This window comes from Spermophilus citellus (genome assembly GCF_964194105.1).
Source record: "Spermophilus citellus genome assembly, chromosome: 5".
NCBI classification, from domain to species: domain Eukaryota; kingdom Metazoa; phylum Chordata; class Mammalia; order Rodentia; family Sciuridae; genus Spermophilus; species Spermophilus citellus.
In genome coordinates, this window is record NC_138186.1 from 174,760,947 (window position 1) to 174,783,302 (window position 22,356).

General features: G+C 58.2%; 1 protein-coding gene across 2 annotated transcripts; it reads right to left on the reverse strand.

The window, feature by feature from the left end:
* Positions 1–1,391: 1,391 nt before the first annotated feature.
* LOC308649989 (uncharacterized protein) lies at positions 1,392–10,803 on the reverse strand. Of its 2 annotated transcripts, XM_081295916.1 has the most exons (4): positions 10,486–10,803; positions 3,206–3,394; positions 2,457–2,775; positions 1,392–2,193 (listed from the first exon to the last, which is right to left on the reverse strand). In XM_081295916.1, the coding sequence occupies exons 1-4, from the start codon at positions 10,649–10,651 to the stop codon at positions 1,950–1,952; spliced, it is 918 nt and encodes a 305-aa protein (XP_081152042.1). In that variant the 5' UTR covers positions 10,652–10,803; the 3' UTR covers positions 1,392–1,949. The 2 variants fall into 2 exon arrangements, 1 of the variants encoding a protein (XP_081152042.1); XR_014022205.1 differs by lacking the exon at positions 10,486–10,803 and having other exon boundaries at positions 1,392–2,660; positions 3,206–3,898.
* Positions 10,804–22,356: the final 11,553 nt, after the last annotated feature.

The window sequence follows — 22,356 nt, forward strand, 5'->3', positions numbered from 1 at the left end:
CCTTTTCCACCCCAGCCAATGTCTAGAACAGGGGAAAAGGCCATGACTGGGCACCCCAAGTTCTCCACCCACCTCATTCACCACTCGTCTGTCCCTTCTCCATCCCACCTCTCCATCCTCACCCTCCTCCACCCCTACCTTCCTCCATCCTACCTCCTCCTCCCACCTTCTTCATCCCCCCCCATCCCCGGTGGGCAGGAGCCCGAGAGTGCCTCCGTTTTCCTGGTGGGACAGACCCCGAGGCACAGGGATCTGGCCCAACTCCAACCAGCAGCCCCAGCCTGCCCTGGCCTGCCTGCCGCCTGGCCCTCCTCAAGTGGCTCTAGGCACCTTCTGGACTGGGTCTCAGCTGCCCCCTGGCCTGGTCTTCAGTCTGAGCCTGTCGGCTGAGTGCAGAGGACAGTGGCTGGTGGTGCCCGCTCTCAGGGGAAGTGTCCTGGGTCAGCACTGCCCGAGCCCCGCAGCAGCCCTGGGCTGGCTCCGATGAACAGGCTTGACAGACAGGTGGACCTGGCCTCCAAGCCCTGCGCTGTGGCCACCTGACTGCCCGGCACCCTCCAGGGCCCGTGGACGGCGGAGCCTGGGGCATCAGGGGGCTTGTAGCCTCTCAGGGCCTCTGTTGCCCTTAGGTCAAGGACCCCTGGGCCTTGAGGGACAGCAGCAGGGGCAGACACGGCACCCCTGTGCCACCCCTCAGAGCCACCTGTGGGGCCTCCAGAGAGACACACCACCCTCCAGGAGCTGGCATCCCACTCATGGGCGGCTCAGCTGAGCAGCCAGCACCCACGCCACACAGCACACGCCACACAGCACACGCCAACAGCACACACCACACGCCAACAGCACACAGCACACGCCAACAGCACACACCACACAACACACAGCACTCTCTCCACACGCCACCCAGCACACACCACACACCAACAGCACACACCACACAGCACACAGCACTCTCCACACACCAACAGCACACACCACACGACACACAGCACACACCACACAGCACACACCACACGACACACAGCACACACCACACAGCACACACCACACGACACACAGCACTCTCTCCACACGCCACCCAGCACTCTCCACACGCCACACGGCACTCTCCTCACAACACACAGCACACACCACATAGCACACAGCACACACCACACACCACACAGCACTTTCCACATGCCACACAGCACTCTCCACACGCCACACAGCACAAACTACACGCCACACAGCACACACCACACGCCACACAGCACAAACTACACGCCACACAGCACATACCACACGCCACACAGCACTCTCCACACGCCACATAGCACACACCACATGCCACAGAACACTCTCCACACGCCACACAGCACACACCACACGCCACACAGCACACACCATGTGCTACATGCCACATACTGCATGCCACCACCTCACACTACACCACACGCCATGCTCACGGAACTCCACACACATGCCACATGCCACATGCCACATGCCACATGCCACATGCTGTTACTGGCCAGGCTATACGGACAATGACCAAACAGGTTCCATTTTGCCCTGAGACTCCACGTCATGTAGGAAATGCTACCCCCCACCTTGCCCCGTGCACTCCCACTGTTGGTGAGCGCAGGAGGTCCGACAACACAAAATGGCAATTCTTACACAATGTAAAATTGTCCCCCTTGGCTCCCATTTTTTTGGACACTTCACCTGTCAGAGATGGATCGTCTAGATGTTGTAACATCCTCTAATTTCTACCCACCTGGGTCGCATTCCGTGGGAAATCCCAGTGTGCCGCTCCCTTGTCTCCTGAGTGGCCCACTCGGCTCTGGGCCCCTGCTGCCTGCTGCTGTGCCAGCCTGGACGGGGTTTGCCTTTGAACACCTCGAAGTGCTCAGGCTCAGGGCTGTTGCTGGTGGAGGCAGTTATGGGTCCTGCCGGGAGCAGTCTCTGGCCAGCTAAAGACGCTCCAGTTCGGACATAAGGTACTTGGTATGTGCTCTGAGCCGTCTGCCCCATTCACATGCCACATATAGCAGGTCACATACCACACCCACCTGCCACACGCTCCACACCACGTACCACACATCCGTGGACATGTGCCTACGCAGGACCCAGCTGTGCAAGTGGCTGCCCTTGCCCACCAGTGAGCCACCGTGCCCTCCCTCTCTGGCTGCTGTCCACTCTAAAAGCTCCGTCCTGCTGAGGAGATCAGGCCTGTCTCGGAGCACATGGGCCCTCTCGGCCCACTGCTTCTGCAGGATCACGTGGTCCCCCTGTTGTCCTCAGGGACCCACAGAGACACCCTCCTGTGTGCACCCACGTGGCCACAGTGGCTCGTGGAGAGGGGATGCTTGCCAGGGACCTCAGTGTCCCCAGAGGCTGCGACAATGGTCCTCAGCCCAAGGCGCGAGGGCCGGGGCGGCTGGAGGCCTGTGGTGGGTCTGGGCTTGGCCCAGCCTCACCTGCTCTCTGCCTGGGCATGAGCGGTCCTGGCAGCCAGCGGCACGGTGCAGCAGGGGCAGAGGGTCTCTGGTTCAGAAGCCGCGCGTCGAGGCTGGGGTGCTCCTGCGCCTGCGGCTCTGCTCACTGGTTTTGTGGGTAGGAGAGGCAGAGGCAGAGGTGAGCTCTGGCTTCTGTGGCTGCTCCGTGGCCCAGGTGACAGTGGCCTGCAGTGAGCAAGGAGGCCTCCCTCAGGACCGCTTCCTCCACGTCCTGCCCACGGCTCTCCTGCCCACGGCTCCAGTGGGATCTGACAGAAGGCACGAGGCTCTGGCCCACGACCTGCACGTGGCAGACAGGAGAGAATGGCCCCCGCCGGGCAGCCCCCGACACGTAACGGAGGGCACTCTCCATCCTAGCCTTGGCCTTCAGGGACTGCTGCCACATGCGCCACCTCCTGCGTGAGCCCCCCAGGCAGGCTCCGTGGCTACCAGCACCTTGGGTGGCAGCTAACTGCCTGCCCCTCCGAGACCCCAGGAAGGCTTCCCTGGCCAGGGTGGCCTCGCCCTGACGCAGGCTGCAGACCTGAGGCCAGCCCCTGCCCTCTCTGCCCCCAAAGGCTTCTTCCCACCCTCTGCCCAACTCCTCAGCCCTGGGAGCTGTGGACACCTGGACTCCCTCGGACACCCACTGGACACCAGCCTCCAGGGCAAAGCCAGGCTCCTGGGGCAGGTCCCACGGCACTGCGTGCACCCTAGATCGCAGGACTGACCTGCGGCTCGTGGTCCTCCTGCTTTTCCTCTGGATCCTGCATCCTCCGAAGCGAGGGGCCTCAGTGCACCTATTTTGAGACCCATGGGTCTCCATGTTCCCAGCCAGCTGAAGCTTTGTGCAGTGCCACGCAGGACGAAGGGGCCACTGGCCAGTTCCACAGTGGCCCACGGAGTTTCTCCATCCTCATCTGGAAGAGAACCGGGAAAGGCCTCTGTATGGCCTGCATCGTCTCCACACCTTGGCCTGGTAATGTGATCGGAGGGTGCCGTCAGGGCCCTGGTCTGCCGTTGGCCCCCTAGGCAGTGGTGGTGTGGCCACAGCCCACCTATTCAATAGGGTGACGCCGTCCTGTGTACACAGAAGGGGATGCGTACGGGTCAGGGGCACTTCACATGGGCAACACTTGTTGTCAAGAGCAGGACAGGGCAGAGCTAAGGGCAAGACAGGCTGGGAACCGCCTGCCCAGGAGAGGTGACCGGAGCACAGGCCCTCGGCTCAGGAGGGTCTGGGGTCTCCAGATGCTGCCAGGCCTAGAAGAAGAAAGAGAGGCCCACAAACAGGAGGCGCTTCCCACTGATCATCCTGGGCTCCGGGGTGCTTGGTCCACTGTCCTGGAGTCTGAGGGACAGCGTGGCTCCTCTTCCAGCCCTCCCGTTGCCTCTGGCTCTCCGCCATGTCCTTTGAAACTGCATCAGAACTGCTTGGGACCTGGCAAACCTCCAGGCTTCCACTGATGGGCCAGTCAGGAGTATTTTGGAGATTAGTAGAGGTTATTCTTTGGAAAAACCCAAACTCCATTTCCTGTTTTGACAGCCCTCCTCTGAGCCGCAGAGCCACGCACGAGCAGCGCAGAGCCTTCACCACACAGCCCTCAGGATGCCACTGGCCCCAGGCCCCAGCTAACCTGGACGGAGGAGGGCTCCCCCAAGTCTCCTGCCCTCCTAGGCTCCCTGCTTGGCAGTGGCCCTGCTGTGTGTGGTGGTCTTGGGCGCTGTCCTGCTCCACCTGCACACAGCCCAGCCAGGTCCCTGTCACAACTCTGCAGGGAGGAGACTGAGTCAGAGTCAGTCCTATAAATGACAGTGACGCCCAAGGCCAGCAGGCTCAGGTCCCACAAGTAAAACAGCACAGAGGATGTTTGACCCTGCCAAAGCTATCACTTCAGCGGAAACAAGATAGAGAAGCAAAACGTAAGGCCACTGGTCACATGAAAGAGGTTGAATACTGACAAACGTGAAATGTAAGTTTGTGCATAGAATAACTTAATTAGAAATTGCCATTCAAGTTCTGCTGTTTAGTCACGAATGTGTGTCTCAGACAGCTCAGACATCATGCATTCTTTTCTCATAGTCCCAGAGGCTGGCAGCCCAAGATTAAGAATGGCCTGTTGGTCCCTGGCCCTCCTCTTGCCCAGCCAATATCCGAAACCTTCTCACCGTGTCCTCCGCGGGTAGAGAGGAGGAAAAAAGGAGCCATGATGTCCATGGACCTCACTATGGGGACTATACTTTCACAACTCATCACCTTCAGGGGTCATGTCTCCTAGTAATGTCACAATGGCGGTCACAGCTTCAATGTAGGAATTTGGGAATGGGACCCACAATTCAGTCCAGAGCAGTAAGCTTGCAATTCTTCACTAAAACCATTCATAGGTGCTCACTTTCAGTGAACAATATGTACAATTCATATCATTCTTTCTGTATTTTCCTTCATCTCCAAGGTCCTTCATCTTCAAGGTAATTCATCATCCTGGTCCTTCATCACCAAGGCCCTTCATCACCAAAGACCTTCATAATATTGGTCCTTTTCCACCAAGGTCCATCATCACCAGGGTCCTTCATCACCAATATCCTTCATCACCAGGGTCCATCATCACCAGGGTCCTTCATCACCAATGTCCTTCATCACCAGGGTCCTTCATCACCAGGGTCCTTCATCACCAATATCCTTCATCACCAGGGTCCTTCATCACCAGGGTCCTTCATCACCAAGATCCTTCATCACCAGGGTCCATCATCACCAGGGTCCTTCATCACCAATATCCTTCATCACCAGGGTCCATCATCACCAGGGTCCTTCATCACCAATATCGCTTATCACCAGGGTCCTTCATCACCAGGGTTCTTAATCACCAAGGTCCTTCATCACCAAGGCCCTTCATCTCCAAGGTCCTTTATCACCAAGATCCTTTATCACCAGAGTTCTTAATCACCAGGGTCTTTCATCATCTATGTCCTTCATCACCAGGGTCCTTCATTACCAACGTCCTTCATCACCAGGGTCCTTTATTACCAAGATCCTTTATCACCAGGGTCTTTAATCACCAGGGTCCTTCATTACCAATGTCCTTCACCACCAGGATTCTTCATTACCAGGGTCCTTCATCACCAACGTTCTTCATCTCCAAGGTCCTTCATCACCAGGATTCTTCATTACCAGGGTCCTTCATCACCAACGTTCTTCATCTCCAAGGTCCTTCATCACCAACATCCTTCATCTCCAAGGTCCTTCATCACCAACATCCTTCATCTCCAAGGTCCTTCATCACCAACATCCTTCATCTCCAAGGTCCTTCATCACCAGGGTCCTTCATTACCAAGGTCCTTCATCACCAACATCCTTCATCTCCAAGGTCCTTCATCACCAACATCCTTCATCTCCAAGGTCCTTCATCACCAGGGTCCTTCATCACCAACATCCTTCATCTCCAAGGTCCTTCATCACCAGGGTCCTTCATTACCAAGGTCCTTCATCACCAACATCCTTCATCTCCAAGGTCCTTCATCACCAACATCCTTCATCTCCAAGGTCCTTCATCACCAACATCCTTCATCTCCAAGGTCCTTCATCACCAACATCCTTCATCTCCAAGGTCCTTCATCACCAGGGTCCTTCATCACCAGGGTCCTTCATCACCAGGGTCCTTCATCACCAACATCCTTCATCTCCAAGGTCCTTCATCACCAGGGTCCTTCATCACCAACATCCTTCATCTCCAAGGTCCTTCATCACCAGGGTCCTTCATTACCAAGGTCCTTCATCACCAACATCCTTCATCTCCAAGGTCCTTCATCACCAACATCCTTCATCTCCAAGGTCCTTCATCACCAAGGTCCTTCATCACCAACATCCTTCATCTCCAAGGTCCTTCATCACCAGGGTCCTTCATTACCAAGGTCCTTCATCACCAACATCCTTCATCTCCAAGGTCCTTCATCACCAACATCCTTCATCTCCAAGGTCCTTCATCACCAACATCCTTCATCTCCAAGGTCCTTCATCACCAACATCCTTCATCTCCAAGGTCCTTCATCACCAAGGTCCTTCATCACCAGGGTCCTTCATTACCAATGTCCTTCATCACCAACATCCTTCATCTCCAAGGTCCTTCATCACCAACATCCTTCATCTCCAAGGTCCTTCATCACCAACATCCTTCATCTCCAAGGTCCTTCATCACCAACATCCTTCATCACCAGGGTCCTTCATCACCAGGGTCCTTCATCACCAAGGTCCTTCATCTCCAAGGTCCTTCATCACCAAGGTCCTTCATCTCCAAGGTCCTTCATCACCAACATCCTTCATCACCAGGGTCCTTCATCACCAGGGTCCTTCATCACCAATATCCTTCATCACCAGGGTCCATCATCACCAGGGTCCTTCATCACCAAGGTCCTTCATCTCCAAGGTCCTTCATCACCAGGGTCCTTCATCTCCAAGGTCCTTCATCACCAACATCCTTCATCACCAGGGTCCTTCATCTCCAAGGTCCTTCATCACCAACATCCTTCATCACCAGGGTCCTTCATCACCAAGGTCCTTCATCACCAGGGTCCTTCATCTCCAAGGTCCTTCATCACCAAGGTCCTTCATCTCCAAGGTCCTTCATCACCAACATCCTTCATCACCAGGGTCCTTCATCACCAGGGTCCTTCATCACCAATATCCTTCATCACCAGGGTCCATCATCACCAGGGTCCTTCATCACCAAGGTCCTTCATCTCCAAGGTCCTTCATCACCAGGGTCCTTCATCTCCAAGGTCCTTCATCACCAACATCCTTCATCACCAGGGTCCTTCATCTCCAAGGTCCTTCATCACCAACATCCTTCATCACCAAGGTCCTTCATCACCAGGGTTCTTAATCACCAAGGTCCTTCATCTCCAAGGTCCTTCATCACTAACATCCTTCATCACCAGGGTCCTTCATCACCAAGGTCCTTCATCTCCAAGGTCCTTCATCACTAACATCCTTCATCACCAGGGTCCTTCATTACCAAGGTCCTTCATTACCAACATCCTTCATCACCAGGGTCCTTCATCACCAAGGTCCTTCATCTCCAAGGTCCTTCATCACCAACATCCTTCATCACCAAGGTCCTTCATCACCAGGGTTCTTAATCACCAAGGTCCTTCATCTCCAAGGTCCTTCATCACTAACATCCTTCATCACCAGGGTCCTTCATCACCAAGGTCCTTCATCTCCAAGGTCCTTCATCACTAACATCCTTCATCACCAGGGTCCTTCATTACCAAGGTCCTTCATTACCAACATCCTTCATCTCCAAGGTCCTTCATCACCAAGGTCCTTCATCTCCAAGGTCCTTCATCACCAACATCCTTCATCACCAGGGTCCTTCATCACCAGGGTCCTTCATCACCAGGGTCCTTCATCACCAGGGTCCTTCATCACCAGGGTTCTTCATCACCAAGGTCCTTCATTACCAATGTCCTTCATCACCAACATCCTTCATCACCAACATCTTTCATCATCCTGGTCTTTCATCACCAAGGTACTTCAAGGTCCTTCATCACAAAGGTACGGCATCTCCAAGGTCCTTTGTCACCAAGGTACTTCATCTCCAAGGTCCTTCATCACCAGGGTCCCTCATCACCAGGGTCCTTCATCCCCAAGCCCCTTCATCACCTGGACTCCTTCGTCACCGAGGTCCTTCATCATAGGTGAACAGCTCAATGAAACTCCAGAACACAGGAGACACTTTACTAACCAAAAGAGATTAGAATCAGGAGATGAAGGGAAGTTGATGTGACCAGCACAAAGGTCTGGTCAGAGTCTCAGTATCCAGCAAATGCAAGATGGGAGGAGTATCAGAGAGCATGGGAACAGACTTCTCACTTCAGAGTTGAGGCCAGAGAAGTGAGTCACTACTGAGGGAGAGTTCTACCACCTAGTCCCAGGAGGCAGTGCCAAACACCCCAGGTTGCTGTGTCTCCTCCAGAAGGGTGCAAACATAAGCATAGAGGGTTCTGGCCCAGGTGACAGCGGGAGTGCCACCTTCCTCATCTACGTCGGATCCCAGCAGGCGGGAGTCCAGGTGGAATGTCTGGGAAGCCCACAGAGCATTTGTGCTCCTTCTGAGTGATGGACCATGGACACCAACCCATAACCTTGTAAGAAGTTAGACATGCTTGAGGCTGAGCCAGAAACAGCTCTGCCGAGGAGGACGGGAGGAGCATGGCCACTGTGCCAACACTGCCCCTGAGGGCACGGACATGGGACACTCTGCCAAGAAAAGGGACCCTTGGGACAGAGGCGGCGTGGATGGTAAATTCCGTTGCCCTAGACTCTGCCTGTTTGGGCAGCCCTTTAAACGTCAGCAGGCATCCTGCAGGGACAGCAGTGCCCTGTGGCCGATCAGCCTGGCACAGACCTGGGCTGGGCACCGCTCAGAGCCACTGCCTCTGCTCGGGAGCCCGAGTGGGCCCTGCAGCTCAGGCTGGGGCACAGCTCTCTGACGTCGCGCTTAATGAAGTCCCTGGGAGAGAGGGCGGGCAGCCTCGCTGCACAGATGGCCCTTTGTCCCCATTGACACCTGCCATCTGCTTGTTTGTCTAAATGATGCTGCAGGGGCAGGGGGCTCCCAATCTGCTGCCCAAGCCCCGCCCGCCTGCAGTGACCTCCTGACCCCTGGGCCAGACGGGTCTGCAGAGTTGTTCTTCCCCACAGTGGGCCCTGCCGGCCCCATGTTCACAGGGCTCCAGAGCTGGTGCTGGGGCAGCAGGAGCAATGGGGGGGAGGGGGAGGAGGAGGAAGAGGCAGGGATGGGGGGAGGAGCGGAGGGAGGAAGGGAGCATGGGCAGGGAGGGGAGGAGGAGAGAGAGGAGCAGGGGAGGAGGGGAGGAGGAAGAATAGAAGGAGGAGAAGAAGGAGAGGAGGGGGAGGAGGCAGGGGAGGACAGGGGAGGAGGACAGGGAAGGTCTAGAGGGGAGGCTCACAGCTGCCTGGGCCCAGCCCGGTTTCCTGCTTCAGGGGCCAGGCTGGAAGCTCAAGTTTCAAAGCTCGGCCCTCACACCTGTTCACAAAGAGAATGTCACATAAAAGAGAGGCCGGGAGGGGAGAGGTTCCCAGAGCAAATGCTGCACCCGCCTGGGACCAGACAGGGCAGTAGCCACCCAGACTGGACAGGTCTCTTTCTGCTCCTGGGCAGACAGCAGAAAAGCAGCCGGCCACGTGTGGAGTTGCAGAACTGAGAGCAAAGACATAAAAGTCAGTCCTCAGGCAACTGAGGTGGTTCTCCCAGCAGGAGCCCAGGATGCTGGGGAGAAACTCATGGGCCCACCCTGAGCGTCTGCTGAAGGGGCCTGTGGGTTGGCACGCCATGCCGTTTGCAGAGGAGAATGAGGCAGCCTAGCCAGGCCTAGGCCCCTCTTCCCCAGAAACTTCCTGCACCTGTGGGCAGAGCTCGGGCTCCTGAGGCCCGGGAGGATTCCCCACACCCGGAGGCCAGCCACCCTGCACCAAGTGACACAGCAAAGCTTGGCAGCAGATCTCCTGAGGGCCTGTGCCAGTGGCCCTCAGTGTCTCCCCTAGGGAACAACTCAGAACCACTCTGTGCCCTCTGTGACCTCGGGGGGCAGCTGGAGCCTGGCCTTAGGGCAGCCTTTGGAAGGCTTCCCACTTAGGCCGCCTCTGAACAATGGAGGAGGAGAGGGGTCCTGAGAGGCTCAGGAGAGGCCGCTAGCCACCTCCTGGGATGACCTGGCCTGGGATCCACCCTCTGAGTAGAAGCCCAATCCTGAGCGGTCATGAGAGGGGGCTTGCTGCGGCTGGTGCTGATCCCCAGAACCTCCAGGAACAGCGAACTCACTCCCGGCGGACTCCCCGCGTTGGCCCCTGAGCAGGGAGCAGGGTCACAGATGCCAGACCCTGTGCTCGTGGCCAGTGCCATCTCGCCGCAGGCTCCGAACGGTGAAGCACCCTCACCTTCCTGAGGTCCCCAGGAGCTTGTCAGGCAAAGCGACAGAGGAGAGGCCCCACCTGGACCAGCGCGGGTGCCCGGGGACTTTCCGCTGTGGCGCCATCGCAGCAGCAGCTTGCTGTCGCGTCCCTGCTCCGTGGCTGTCACACTGGCAGCTCTGCTGGACTCCCACTGGGATCCCACCCTCCTGTTCACAGGTAGAAGGGCACTCACACGTGAGGCCATCAGGGCTGTGCAGAGGGACCACAGCCGGCCCCTCCCTGAGGCCCCGGACAGCAGCTTTCTCCTCCAGGGAGAGGTCGGCCTGGCGAGCTCCACTGCTTGCAGAAGCAGGTTTTGTTTTGTGGGTATCGAGGTCCCACTTAGACTGGCCGTTGACTTTACAGGTGGTCAATGCCAAGGGCCAGCACCTGGTGAGGGGTCGCCTGACGGGCTGCCTGGGCATCCCAGCTGTCTGGCTTGTGCACTGGCCTGAAGGAGAACTGCAGGCTTGCTGAGGACCAGGTGCTTGGGGCCACTCAGGGGTGTGTCCCGGGCCTCAGCAGGCAGGGTGAGTGCCTTCACAACAGGGAAGGAATCCCAGGGCCCATGCTGTGCATCGCCAGAGAGAACACCAGGGCTTGCTGGTCAGTGCCTCCGGCCTGCCCTGCCCTGTCCCCAGTGCCCACTGCCCCACCCCTGTCCTTGGTAGCAGATGTTGGTGTATGGAGCACCTACAGCTGCCTCTGGCCACCACAGCAGAAGGTTGTTTTTGCTGAGTTAAGGAGAACACTGGAAACCCACTGCAGATGTGCCTGTGAGTTCTTCCACTGGCCATCTGCAGTCAACCTGCCACTTACTGATGCCTGTGTACTGACCCAGCCCACCCCAGCCTACCAGGTGGCGCTGGAAAGATGGGGAGATGAGAGCGAGGCTCGTCGTGGTTATCAGCACTGACGCTGGGGGGTGCGGCAAAGGTCCACAAGCCTAACCCTCCTACCCACCGCCTAGCACCCACCTCTGGGCTGCAGCTTCCGTAGTGTGTGCAGCCACTGCAGGACTGTTGGATGTTCAGGGTCCAGAGCAGATGGCTGGGAAACCACAGGACTCCCAGGAGAGAGGAGGCCAGCTCCCAGGGAACCAGTCCCAGACCAGCAGGCGGGAGGAAAAGGCCTCCAGCCACACGGGTGCCCAGGCTCCCTGGAAGCTTCCAGAAGAGGTGCACAGGGGAGCTGGGGAGTGTCCAGCCAGGAGGGATGTGCACAGGAAAGAAGATGGAGTCCAGCCAGGGCGGTGTGGCGAGTGAGCAGCCTGGCAGAGCCCAAGATCTGCCATGCAGAGAGCCCTGGAGCTGCACGTGTGTGTGTGCGCGCGCGTGTGCGTGTGCACGCGCATGTGTGTGCGTGTGTGTGCGTGTGTGCGTGTGTGTGTGTGTACTATGTGGCATTTTCAGCTAATTACATGACTTAAAATAACTGTGTAACTTGGGTCTCTCCAGCATCCCCTGAAGCCCTGGGAAAGGACAGGCACCAGCTCACACCTCACTCCTTTAGTGGCAACAGCTGCGTGGGGGGCAGTGGGCAGTACCCGTCTGCTGGATTTTCAGTGCCCATGGTCAAAGGCTGACCACACACGTTTGGGAATGCTCTGCAGAGGCCTGCTCTTTTGCTCAGGGGAACGTCTGGCATGGCCCAACTGTCTGCCTCCCAGCTGGCCTTGGAGAACGGTCCTGAGCTCTTTCTGGAGTGTTTAGGAGCGAGCTTGTAGTATAGGCCCCCGCAGGAGCTCTGGCAGCTCAAATCACAGGCTGCCATATTTAGCTGCCACGGGGACATAGAAGCTATTTGGGGACAGCAGTGGCGGCGCCCATTTGTTCTGCTTCTGGACTTCGGGGCAGGCTCTGCTGAATTAGCAATTCTACCCCACACACACCTGAACTCCCAGGGGGCTGGGAGCTTGGGCTCCTCCTGGGCTCCTCCCGCTGCACCCACCCTCCTGCCTGCTCCCCGCAGCTTGGTCCTGCTGCCCATCTTCCGGGCCCCTTTCTCACCCTTTTCCTCCTACTTCCCTTAAACACAATGTCTGTTGTCTTTGTCCCGCGGCCCCCCGCCCACCACAGAGGTTTCCTCCAAGCCAGAGCTCCGTGTAGCACACACACCCTGCACAGCCAGAGCATTCAATAATTATGCACTCAACAAAAGGCTTAAGTGATGGCTCAGCAGCCTCTTCTTGCCTCTTTCTATAAAACCATTTTTCTAATCCGAGAATAAAAGGCACTTGGATTAACATATTTCTTGAATTTTCTATCCCCAGCCTCTGGCAAGCTCATGAGCAAGGCTTCAATGACCCCTTTCCTCCGTAGGTAGGCCTGTGGCTTGGGGCTGGAGGGTGCTCTGCTGACATCCGTCTCCCACGTCTGGAACAGAGTGACCTCCAGAGTTGGGGAAGTGGCTGGCCTGGAACGGTGCCGCGCCTGTCACTTGTCTTTTTAAGGGAGTGTCTCCAGGTGTCCTTAGGACGATGGCTTGGTCTACAGAGCATCAGGATGGGTCCAGTTCCCACGGAAAACCACAGGAACTTGGCCTAGCACATGAGGATGACAAGCAGGTGGCCATTCTCACCTTATAGAAGGGCCAGCAGGGCCACACAGAAGCCCAGAGGGCAAGGACACTGAAGGGGACAAGACCTGGAAGGAAGCACCACCCGAGGGGAATGGAGACCTCTGGGCCCAGAACTAAAGCACAAGCGCCTGCTCCCTTGAGAAGCTGGAGCTGGGTCAGCAGAGACCTGGGACTGACCTTCAGGAGACAGGAGACGGACACCACACCAACCAGAGTTCCCTGTTGGCCTGGTTCCACCATCGGGAGGCAGCACAGAGGTGGCTGAGGCCCAGCGGGCACGAGGATCCCCCGAAAGAGAACATGCGGAGGCCCTTCTCCAGGCTGCCCAGCTGTCGGGCTGGAAGGCGGATGCAAGGGCAGCAAGTAGAGGAGCAGGACGAGAAGCCACACGGAGGACAGCGAGGTGGACGGCACCTTCCCACTGAGGACCAGTGACCATGAGCCTGGTGTCCAGGTGGACAGCAGCCTTCCTAATGAGGACCAGTGGCCATGAGCCTGGTGTCCAGGTGGACAGCAGCCTTCCTAATGAGGACCAGTGGCCATGAGCCTGGTGTCCAGGTGGACAGCAGCCTTCCTACTGAGGACCAGTGGCCATGAGCCTGATGTCCAGGTGGACAGCAGCCTTCCTACTGAGGACCAGTGGCCATGAGCCTGATGTCCAGGTGGGAACAGCAGCCTTCCTAATGAGGACCAGTGGCCATGAGCCTGATGTCCAGGTGGACGGCAGCCTTCCTACTGAGGACCAGTGGCCATGAGCCTGATGTCCAGGTGGACGTCAGCCTTCCTACTGAGGACCAGTGGCCATGAGCCTGATGTCCAGGTGGACGTCAGCCTTCCTACTGAGGACCAGTGGCCATGAGCCTGATGTCCAGGTGGACGGCACCTTCCTACTGAGGACCAGTGGCCATGAGCCTGATGTCCAGGTGGGCGGCAGCCTTCCTACTGAGGACCAGTGGCCATGAGCCTGATGTCCAGGTGGACAGCAGCCTTTTTACTGAGGACCAGTGGCCATGAGCCTGATGTCCAGGTGGACAGCAGCCTTCCTACTGAGGACCAGTGGCCATGAGCCTGATGTCCAGGTGGACAGCAGCCTTCCTACTGAGGACCAGTGGCCATGAGCCTGATGTCCAGGTGGACAGCAGCCTTCCTACTGAGGACCAGTGGCCATGAGCCTGATGTCCAGGTGGACGGCAGCCTTTTTACTGAGGACCAGTGGCCATGAGCCTGATGTCCAGGTGGGCGGCAGCCTTCCTACTGAGGACCAGTGGCCATGAGCCTGATGTCCAGGTGGACGGCAGCCTTCCTACTGAGGACCAGTGGCCATGAGCCTGATGTCCAGGTGGACAGCAGCCTTCCCACTGAGGACCAGTGGCCATGAGCCTGATGTCCAGGTGGACAGCAGCCTTCCTACTGAGGACCAGTGGCCATGAGCCTGATGTCCAGGTGGACAGCAGCCTTCCTACTGAGGACCAGTGGCCATGAGCCTGATGTCCAGGTGGACAGCAGCCTTCCTACTGAGGACCAGTGGCCATGAGCCTGATGTCCAGGTGGACAGCAGCCTTCCTACTGAGGACCAGTGGCCATGAGCCTGATGTCCAGGTGGACAGCAGCCTTCCTACTGAGGACCAGTGGCCATGAGCCTGATGTCCAGGTGGACGGCAGCCTTCCTACTGAGGACCAGTGGCCATGAGCCTGATGTCCAGGTGGACAGCAGCCTTCCCACTGAGGACCAGTGGCCATGAGCCTGATGTCCAGGTGGACGGCAGCCTTCCCACTGAGGACCAGTGGCCATGAGCCTGATGTCCAGGTGGACGGCAGCCTTCCTACTGAGGACCAGTGGCCATGAGCCTGATGTCCAGGTGGACGGCAGCCTTCCTACTGAGGACCAGTGGCCATGAGCCTGATGTCCAGGTGGACAGCAGCCTTCCCACTGAGGACCAGTGGCCATGAGCCTGATGTCCAGGTGGACAGCAGCCTTCCTACTGAGGACCAGTGGCCATGAGCCTGATGTCCAGGTGGACAGCAGCCTTCCTACTGAGGACCAGTGGCCATGAGCCTGATGTCCAGGTGGACGGCAGCCTTCCTACTGAGGACCAGTGGCCATGAGCCTGATGTCCAGGTGGACGGCAGCCTTTTTACTGAGGACCAGTGGCCATGAGCCTGATGTCCAGGTGGACGGCAGCCTTCCTACTGAGGACCAGTGACCATGAGCCTGATGTCCAGGTGGACGGCAGCCTTCCTACTGAGGACCAGTGGCCATGAGCCTGATGTCCAGGTGGACAGCAGCCTTCCTACTGAGGACCAGTGGCCATGAGCCTGATGTCCAGGTGGACGGCAGCCTTCCTACTGAGGACCAGTGGCCATGAGCCTGATGTCCAGGTGGACAGCAGCCTTCCTACTGAGGACCAGTGACCATGAGCCTGATGTCCAGGTGGACGGCAGCCTTCCTACTGAGGACCAGTGGCCATGAGCCTGATGTCCAGGTGGACAGCAGCCTTCCTACTGAGGACCAGTGGCCATGAGCCTGATGTCCAGGTGGACGGCAGCCTTCCTACTGAGGACCAGTGGCCATGAGCCTGATGTCCAGGTGGACAGCAGCCTTCCTACTGAGGACCAGTGGCCATGAGCCTGATGTCCAGGTGGACGGCAGCCTTTTTACTGAGGACCAGTGGCCATGAGCCTGATGTCCAGGTGGACGGCAGCCTTTTTACTGAGGACCAGTGGCCATGAGCCTGATGTCCAGGTGGACGGCAGCCTTCCTACTGAGGACCAGTGGCCATGAGCCTGATGTCCAGGTGGACAGCAGCCTTCCTACTGAGGACCAGTGGCCATGAGCCTGATGTCCAGGTGGACGGCAGCCTTTTTACTGAGGACCAGTGGCCATGAGCCTGATGTCCAGGTGGGCGGCAGCCTTCCTACTGAGGACCAGTGGCCATGAGCCTGATGTCCAGGTGGACAGCAGCCTTCCCACTGAGGACCAGTGGCCATGAGCCTGATGTCCAGGTGGACAGCAGCCTTCCTACTGAGGACCAGTGGCCATGAGCCTGATGTCCAGGTGGACAGCAGCCTTCCTACTGAGGACCAGTGGCCATGAGCCTGATGTCCAGGTGGACAGCAGCCTTCCTACTGAGGACCAGTGGCCATGAGCCTGATGTCCAGGTGGGCGGCAGCCTTTTTACTGAGGACCAGTGGCCATGAGTCTGATGTCCAGGTGGACAGCAGCCTTTTTACTGAGGACCAGTGGCCATGAGCCTGATGTCCAGGTGGACGGCAGCCTTCTTACTGAGGACCAGTGGCCATGAGCCTGATGTCCAGGTGGACGGCAGCCTTCCTAATGAGGACCAGTGGCCATGAGCCTGATGTCCAGGTGGACAGCAGCCTTCCTACTGAGGACCAGTGGCCATGAGCCTGATGTCCAGGTGGACGGCAGCCTTCCTACTGAGGACCAGTGGCCATGAGCCTGATGTCCAGGTGGACGGCAGCCTTCCTAATGAGGACCAGTGGCCATGAGCCTGATGTCCAGGTGGACAGCAGCCTTCCTACTGAGGACCAGTGGCCATGAGCCTGATGTCCAGGTGGACAGCAGCCTTCCTACTGAGGACCAGTGGCCATGAGCCTGATGTCCAGGTGGACGGCAGCCTTCTTACTGAGGACCAGTGGCCATGAGCCTGATGTCCAGGTGGACAGCAGCCTTTTTACTGAGGACCAGTGGCCATGAGTCTGATGTCCAGGTGGACAGCAGCCTTTTTACTGAGGACCAGTGGCCATGAGCCTGATGTCCAGGTGGACGGCAGCCTTCTTACTGAGGACCAGTGGCCATGAGCCTGATGTCCAGGTGGACGGCAGCCTTCTTACTGAGGACCAGTGGCCATGAGCCTGATGTCCAGGTGGACAGCAGCCTTCCTAATGAGGACCAGTGGCCATGAGCCTGATGTCCAGGTGGACGGCAGCCTTCCTACTGAGGACCAGTGGCCATGAGCCTGATGTCCAGGTGGACAGCAGCCTTCCTACTGAGGACCAGTGGCCATGAGCCTGATGTCCAGGTGGACGGCAGCCTTTTTACTGAGGACCAGTGGCCATGAGCCTGATGTCCAGGTGGACGGCAGCCTTCCCACTGAGGACCAGTGGCCATGAGCCTGATGTCCAGGTGGACAGCAGCCTTCCCACTGAGGACCAGTGGCCATGAGCCTGATGTCCAGGTGGACGTCAGCCTTCCCACTGAGGACCAGTGGCCATGAGCCTGATGTCCAGGTGGACAGCAGCCTTCCTACTGAGGACCAGTGGCCATGAGCCTGATGTCCAGGTGGACAGCAGCCTTTTTACTGAGGACCAGTGGCCATGAGCCTGGTGTCCACGTGGACGGCAGCCTTTTTACTGAGGACCAGTGGCCATGAGCCTGATGTCCAGGTGGACAGCAGCCTTTTTACTGAGGACCAGTGGCCATGAGCCTGGTGTCCACGTGGACGGCAGCCTTTTTACTGAGGACCAGTGGCCATGAGCCTGATGTCCAGGTGGGCGGCAGCCTTTTTACTGAGGACCAGTGGCCATGAGCCTGATGTCCAGGTGGACGGCAGCCTTCCTACTGAGGACCAGTGGCCATGAGCCTGATGTCCAGGTGGACGGCAGCCTTCCTACTGAGGATCAGTGACCATGAGCCTGATGTCCAGGTGGGTGGCAGCCTTCCTACTGAGGACCAGTGGCCATGAGCCTGATGTCCAGGTGGGCGGCAGCCTTCCTACTGAGGACCAGTGACCATGAGCCTGATGTTCAGGTGGACGTCAGCCTTCCTACTGAGGACCAGTGGCCATGAGCCTGATGTCCACGTGGACGGCAGCCTTTTTACTGAGGACCAGTGGCCATGAGCCTGATGTCCAGGTGGACGGCAGCCTTTTTACTGAGGACCAGTGGCCATGAGCCTGATGTCCAGGTGGGCGGCAGCCTTTTTACTGAGGACCAGTGGCCATGAGCCTGATGTCCAGGTGGACGGCAGCCTTCCTACTGAGGACCAGTGGCCATGAGCCTGATGTCCAGGTGGACGGCAGCCTTTTTACTGAGGACCAGTGGCCATGAGCCTGATGTCCAGGTGGGCGGCAGCCTTCCTACTGAGGACCAGTGGCCATGAGCCTGATGTCCAGGTGGGCGGCAGCCTTCCTACTGAGGACCAGTGACCATGAGCCTGATGTTCAGGTGGACGTCAGCCTTCCTACTGAGGACCAGTGGCCATGAGCCTGATGTCCACGTGGACGGCAGCCTTTTTACTGAGGACCAGTGGCCATGAGCCTGATGTCCACGTGGACGGCAGCCTTTTTACTGAGGACCAGTGGCCATGAGCCTGATGTCCAGGTGGGCGGCAGCCTTTTTACTGAGGACCAGTGGCCATGAGCCTGATGTCCAGGTGGACGGCAGCCTTCCTACTGAGGACCAGTGGCCATGAGCCTGATGTCCAGGTGGACGGCAGCCTTCCTACTGAGGACCAGTGGCCATGAGCCTGATGTCCAGGTGGGCGGCAGCCTTCCCACTGAGGACCAGTGGCCATGAGCCTGATGTCCAGGTGGACGGCAGCCTTTTTACTGAGGACCAGTGGCCATGAGCCTGATGTCCAGGTGGACGGCAGCCTTCCTAATGAGGACCAGTGGCCATGAGCCTGATGTCCAGGGGGACGGCAGCCTTCCTAATGAGGACCAGTGGCCATGAGCCTGATGTCCAGGTGGGCGGCAGCCTTCCTACTGAGGACCAGTGGCCATGAGCCTGATGTCCAGGTGGACGGCAGCCTTCCTACTGAGGACCAGTGGCCATGAGCCTGATGTCCAGGTGGACGGCAGCCTTCCTACTGAGGATCAGTGGCCATGAGCCTGATGTCCAGGTGGACAGCAGCCTTCCTACTGAGGACCAGTGGCCATGAGCCTGATGTCCAGGTGGACAGCAGCCTTCCTACTGAGGACCAGTGGCCATGAGCCTGATGTCCAGGTGGACGGCAGCCTTTTTACTGAGGACCAGTGGCCATGAGCCTGATGTCCAGGTGGGCGGCAGCCTTCCTACTGAGGACCAGTGGCCATGAGCCTGATGTCCAGGTGGACAGCAGCCTTCCTACTGAGGACCAGTGGCCATGAGCCTGATGTCCAGGTGGACAGCAGCCTTCCTACTGAGGACCAGTGGCCATGAGCCTGATGTCCAGGTGGGCGGCAGCCTTTTTACTGAGGACCAGTGGCCATGAGCCTGATGTCCAGGTGGACGTCAGCCTTCCTACTGAGGACCAGTGGCCATGAGCCTGATGTCCAGGTGGACAGCAGCCTTCCTACTGAGGACCAGGGGCCATGAGCCTGATGTCCAGGTGGACAGCAGCCTTCCTACTGAGGACCAGTGGCCATGAGCCTGGTGTCCAGGTGGACAGCAGCCTTCCTACTGAGGATCAGTGGCCATGAGCCTGATGTCCAGGTGGACGGCAGCCTTTTTACTGAGGACCAGTGGCCATGAGCCTGATGTCCAGGTGGACGGCAGCCTTCCCACTGAGGACCAGTGGCCATGAGCCTGATGTCCAGGTGGACAGCAGCCTTCCCACTGAGGACCAGTGGCCATGAGCCTGATGTCCAGGTGGACAGCAGCCTTCCCACTGAGGACCAGTGGCCATGAGCCTGATGTCCAGGTGGACAGCAGCCTTCCCACTGAGGACCAGTGGCCATGAGCCTGATGTCCAGGTGGACGGCAGCCTTCCTACTGAGGACCAGTGGCCATGAGCCTGATGTCCAGGTGGACGGCAGCCTTTTTACTGAGGACCAGTGGCCATGAGCCTGATGTCCAGGTGGACGGCACCTTCCTACTGAGGACCAGTGGCCATGAGCCTGATGTCCAGGTGGACGGCAGCCTTTTTACTGAGGACCAGTGGCCATGAGCCTGATGTCCAGGTGGACAGCAGCCTTCCTACTGAGGACCAGTGGCCATGAGCCTGATGTCCAGGTGGGCGGCAGCCTTTTTACTGAGGACCAGTGGCCATGAGTCTGATGTCCATGTGGACAGCAGCCTTCCTAATGAGGACCAGTGGCCATGAGCCTGATGTCCAGGTGGGCGGCAGCCTTCCCACTGAGGACCAGTGGCCATGAGCCTGATGTCCAGGTGGACGTCAGCCTTCCCACTGAGGACCAGTGGCCATGAGCCTGATGTCCAGGTGGACGTCAGCCTTCCCACTGAGGACCAGTGGCCATGAGCCTGATGTCCAGGTGGGCGGCAGCCTTCCTACTGAGGACCAGTGGCCATGAGCCTGATGTCCAGGTGGACGGCACCTTCCTACTGAGGACCAGTGGCCATGAGCCTGATGTCCAGGTGGACAGCAGCCTTCCTACTGAGGACCAGTGGCCATGAGCCTGATGTCCAGGTGGACAGCAGCCTTCCTACTGAGGACCAGTGGCCATGAGCCTGATGTCCAGGTGGACGGCAGCCTTTTTACTGAGGACCAGTGGCCATGAGCCTGATGTCCAGGTGGACGGCAGCCTTCCTAATGAGGACCAGTGGCCATGAGCCTGATGTCCAGGTGGACGGCAGCCTTCCTAATGAGGACCAGTGGCCATGAGCCTGATGTCCAGGTGGACGGCAGCCTTTTTACTGAGGACCAGTGGCCATGAGCCTGATGTCCAGGTGGACAGCAGCCTTCCTACTGAGGACCAGTGGCCATGAGCCTGATGTCCAGGTGGACAGCAGCCTTCCTACTGAGGACCAGTGGCCATGAGCCTGATGTCCAGGTGGACAGCAGCCTTCCTACTGAGGACCAGTGGCCATGAGCCTGATGTCCAGGTGGACAGCAGCCTTCCTACTGAGGACCAGTGGCCATGAGCCTGATGTCCAGGTGGACGGCAGCCTTTTTACTGAGGACCAGTGGCCATGAGCCTGATGTCCAGGTGGACGGCAGCCTTTTTACTGAGGACCAGTGGCCATGAGCCTGATGTCCAGGTGGACGGCAGCCTTTTTACTGAGGACCAGTGGCCATGAGCCTGATGTCCAGGTGGGCGGCAGCCTTTTTACTGAGGACCAGTGGCCATGAGCCTGATGTCCAGGTGGACAGCAGCCTTCCTACTGAGGACCAGTGGCCATGAGCCTGATGTCCAGGTGGGCGGCAGCCTTTTTACTGAGGACCAGTGGCCATGAGCCTGATGTCCAGGTGGACGGCAGCCTTTTTACTGAGGACCAGTGGCCATGAGCCTGATGTCCAGGTGGACGGCAGCCTTCCTACTGAGGATCAGTGGCCATGAGCCTGATGTCCAGGTGGACGGCACCTTCCTACTGAGGACCAGTGGCCATGAGCCTGATGTCCAGGTGGACAGCAGCCTTCCTACTGAGGACCAGTGGCCATGAGCCTGATGTCCAGGTGGACAGCAGCCTTACTACTGAGGATCAGTGGCCATGAGCCTGATGTCCAGGTGGACAGCAGCCTTCCTACTGAGGATCAGTGGCCATGAGCCTGATGTCCAGGTGGACGGCAGCCTTCCTACTGAGGACCAGTGGCCATGAGCCTGATGTCCAGGTGGACGGCAGCCTTCCTACTGAGGATCAGTGGCCATGAGCCTGATGTCCAGGTGGACAGCAGCCTTCCTACTGAGGATCAGTGGCCATGAGCCTGATGTCCAGGTGGACGGCACCTTCCTACTGAGGACCAGTGGCCATGAGCCTGATGTCCAGGTGGATAGCAGCCTTCCCACTGAGGACCAGTGGCCATGAGCCTGATGTCCAGGTGGACAGCAGCCTTCCTACTGAGGACCAGTGGCCATGAGCCTGATGTCCAGGTGGACGGCAGCCTTCCTACTGAGGATCAGTGGCCATGAGCCTGATGTCCAGGTGGACGGCAGCCTTCCTACTGAGGACCAGTGGCCATGAGCCTGATGTCCAGGTGGACGGCACCTTCCTACTGAGGACCAGTGGCCATGAGCCTGATGTCCAGGTGGACAGCAGCCTTCCTACTGAGGATCAGTGGCCATGAGCCTGATGTCCAGGTGGACGGCAGCCTTCCTACTGAGGACCAGTGGCCATGAGCCTGATGTCCAGGTGGACAGCAGCCTTCCTACTGAGGATCAGTGGCCATGAGCCTGATGTCCAGGTGGACAGCAGCCTTCCTACTGAGGATCAGTGGCCATGAGCCTGATGTCCAGGTGGACGGCACCTTCCTACTGAGGACCAGTGGCCATGAGCCTGATGTCCAGGTGGACAGCAGCCTTCCTACTGAGGATCAGTGGCCATGAGCCTGATGTCCAGGTGGACAGCAGCCTTCCTACTGAGGATCAGTGGCCATGAGCCTGATGTCCAGGTGGACGGCAGCCTTCCTACTGAGGATCAGTGGCCATGAGC

Excerpts from the sequence above, each read along its gene's own strand:
- LOC308649989 (XM_081295916.1), bottom strand. The coding sequence starts at position 10,651 with ATGGCCTCACGTGTGAGTGCCCTTCTACCTGTGAACAGGAGGGTGGGA. Across the intron at positions 2,776-3,205 it reads AGGAGGACCACGAGCCGCAG|GTCGTGGGCCAGAGCCTCGT; the intron begins GTCAGTCCTGCG and ends TGCCACGTGCAG. Across the intron at positions 2,194-2,456 it reads CATGCCCAGGCAGAGAGCAG|CAGGACGGAGCTTTTAGAGT; the intron begins GTGAGGCTGGGC and ends TGATCTCCTCAG.